General features: G+C 40.9%; 1 protein-coding gene across 1 annotated transcript in view; it reads left to right on the forward strand.

Annotated features, from left to right (window-relative positions):
- Window positions 1-2,280, forward strand: part of zgc:163022 (putative ferric-chelate reductase 1) — a 24,466-nt gene that overhangs the window by 13,656 nt on the left and 8,530 nt on the right. The window contains exons 8-10 of the mRNA XM_014030269.1: window positions 323-430; window positions 1,589-1,704; window positions 1,817-1,903. Of these exons, the coding sequence (XP_013885723.1) occupies window positions 323-430; window positions 1,589-1,704; window positions 1,817-1,903 (311 nt within the window). The remainder of the gene's footprint in view (window positions 1-322; window positions 431-1,588; window positions 1,705-1,816; window positions 1,904-2,280) is intronic.

Consider the following 2,280-nt stretch of genomic DNA (forward strand, 5'->3'; position numbering starts at 1 on the left):
GTTAGGTAGGTTAATTGATAACGCTAAATTGTCCCTAGGTGTGAGTGAGAGAATGTTGTTTGTCTCGTTTGTCTCTATGTGTGGCCCTGTGATGGACTTGCGACCTGTCCAGGGTGTACCCCGCCCCTCGCACTGTGACTGCTGGATATGGGCACCAGTGACCCCTGTGACCCTGAAAGGAAGAAGCATGTACAGAAAATGGATGGATGTACATGTTTCCCTCCTCGTTCCATTTTACTCCAAACTCAGGTCCTCTGCCAAAGGCCTAAGAACTTATACTGAATTTATTAATATATACATTTTTTGTCATTGTTTCTAACAGGAAACATCCAGATGCATACAAATACTTTCTCCAGCTCTACAAAGGTAGATATTTCCCAACCTCAGGTTCTGCAAAGTGAGGATTTTCCACAAATCATGCAAGCACATGGTGAGATCTTGCCCACAGAAATGTCTCAGTTCAGCTGAACAATTTTATTCTGTAATCAGTACATTAGAATCATATATACAACCCTAACTGAACAGTTTGTCTTTGTTCGTTTTCATAAACCCGTACAAACATGTGTGCAGCCACCCCATACTGGCTGCAGATTGTTGCCTTGGCTTCATTTTCTTCATTACATAAAGATAAAATTAAACTGTTACTTTATTTAAAAACAAAATAAAAAACTTGTAAGATAAGAAGAATAAACTAGTAAATTGCATTGCAAATCTAGAGATGTCAGAGCCTAATTAAGCACTCTGGGACATTGTATGTTGGTTTCCTAAAAAATACCTTTGTGACTCTGGTGCATTCTCTGGCCCTCCAATGTTATGCTACGTTCAAACCGAACGCATTTTGAGCGGCCAAAAAGCATAAAACGCCTTAAGTTGGATGCACTATGTTCAAACCGGGACACAGACCAGACGAGGGAGGAGCGTCTTGTTTTTTTCCAGTCTGTCCTCGGTGGGTGAAATAAAGATAAAAATAAAGAAAATGGCTTTGATTTATTTACTAAAGAGCAAGTGAACATTGCGCACAGCAGATAATTAACTCACCAGACGATTTAGAGGCGATTTGTTCGGTTAGTTTCACCACTCCAGAAGCTGCAAGCTGACGGAACTTTTTTTTCTCCCAACCAGCTGACCCACATTGGTACTGATATATTCTGCCAGAAAATCCAAATGCAGACGGTTGATTTCAGGTACAGTAAAGAGCTCCTGTCTGTCTGTTTCGGTTTAGTGAGCAACATTCAGGAAACTGTCACATGGGGAAAAAAAAGAGTCTCTCTGATTGGTTGTCAAGACGCGTCGAGCGGTGAAAAGTTCAGATTTTCGAACTTGGGCGGCGGCGGCTTCCTCAGCACTGCATGCACGGAAAATGCTTTGCCACCCCTTCCGCCTGTCTTGTGCGCCGCCCAAAACGTACATGAGGCGACGCACCAGAGGCGCGTCAGCCATAGACTTTGCATGTAAACTGGCTGCTCCTGCAGCTCAAAACGCGTTTGGTGTGAACGTAGCATCACAGTCACCATAACAGTGATGTGAGAAGTATGAACAAGGCATCAACACATCAAAACACTCTGTATTTGAACATTTTACTCTTCAGCATCCCTGATGTTGATAGCCTGGATGACCACAAGCTCACTGGGAATGATGGTAGCCCGATATTTGAAAAGAATGGCCAAAGGAAAGAAGCTATGTGGCAAAGATATCTGGTTTGTGGTAAGAATTTAGAAGGGATGTCACCACATGAGTTTGGATTTCTTTATAAAGAGAACTGTAATAAGATATATATTCTTGACACAAACACATCTGCTTGTCATGTGATTTTCAGATCCATGTTACAGTTATGAGTCTCACAGTTGTAGCGACGGCCATTGCTTTCATCCTCGCTTTCTCTTATGTTGGAGGTTGGGCTGGGGTAAGTGTACCAGTATAACACAACTTTTATCACCATTTAAAGTGATGACACATTTCAAGGTGCTTTACAAGAAGAAAAATCCATGTAATACGATTAAAGGCACAGTGTGTAGGATTTTGTCAATTCTTTTAGCCGAAATTGAGATAATCACTGAAAAGGTTTTAATAAGGTTTTTAATATGTTCCAAATAAAGATTCCAGTACGTGACTAACTTCTTAGATTTAATGTACAGGTTTAATAAAGTGTGCAAACAGAACAAGTGTAGACAAACGATCTAACTGCAAAATATTCTAACATCCAAGGTTTTAGTCAAGTTCACAAACTGTTATGACTAACATAAAGTTTTTTTTAGTTGTCCAGCTGCAATGGGCCCCAGC

The sequence above is a fragment of the Austrofundulus limnaeus genome, unplaced genomic scaffold (assembly GCF_001266775.1).
Source record: "Austrofundulus limnaeus strain Quisiro unplaced genomic scaffold, Austrofundulus_limnaeus-1.0 Scaffold1032, whole genome shotgun sequence".
NCBI classification, from domain to species: Eukaryota; Metazoa; Chordata; class Actinopteri; order Cyprinodontiformes; family Rivulidae; genus Austrofundulus; species Austrofundulus limnaeus.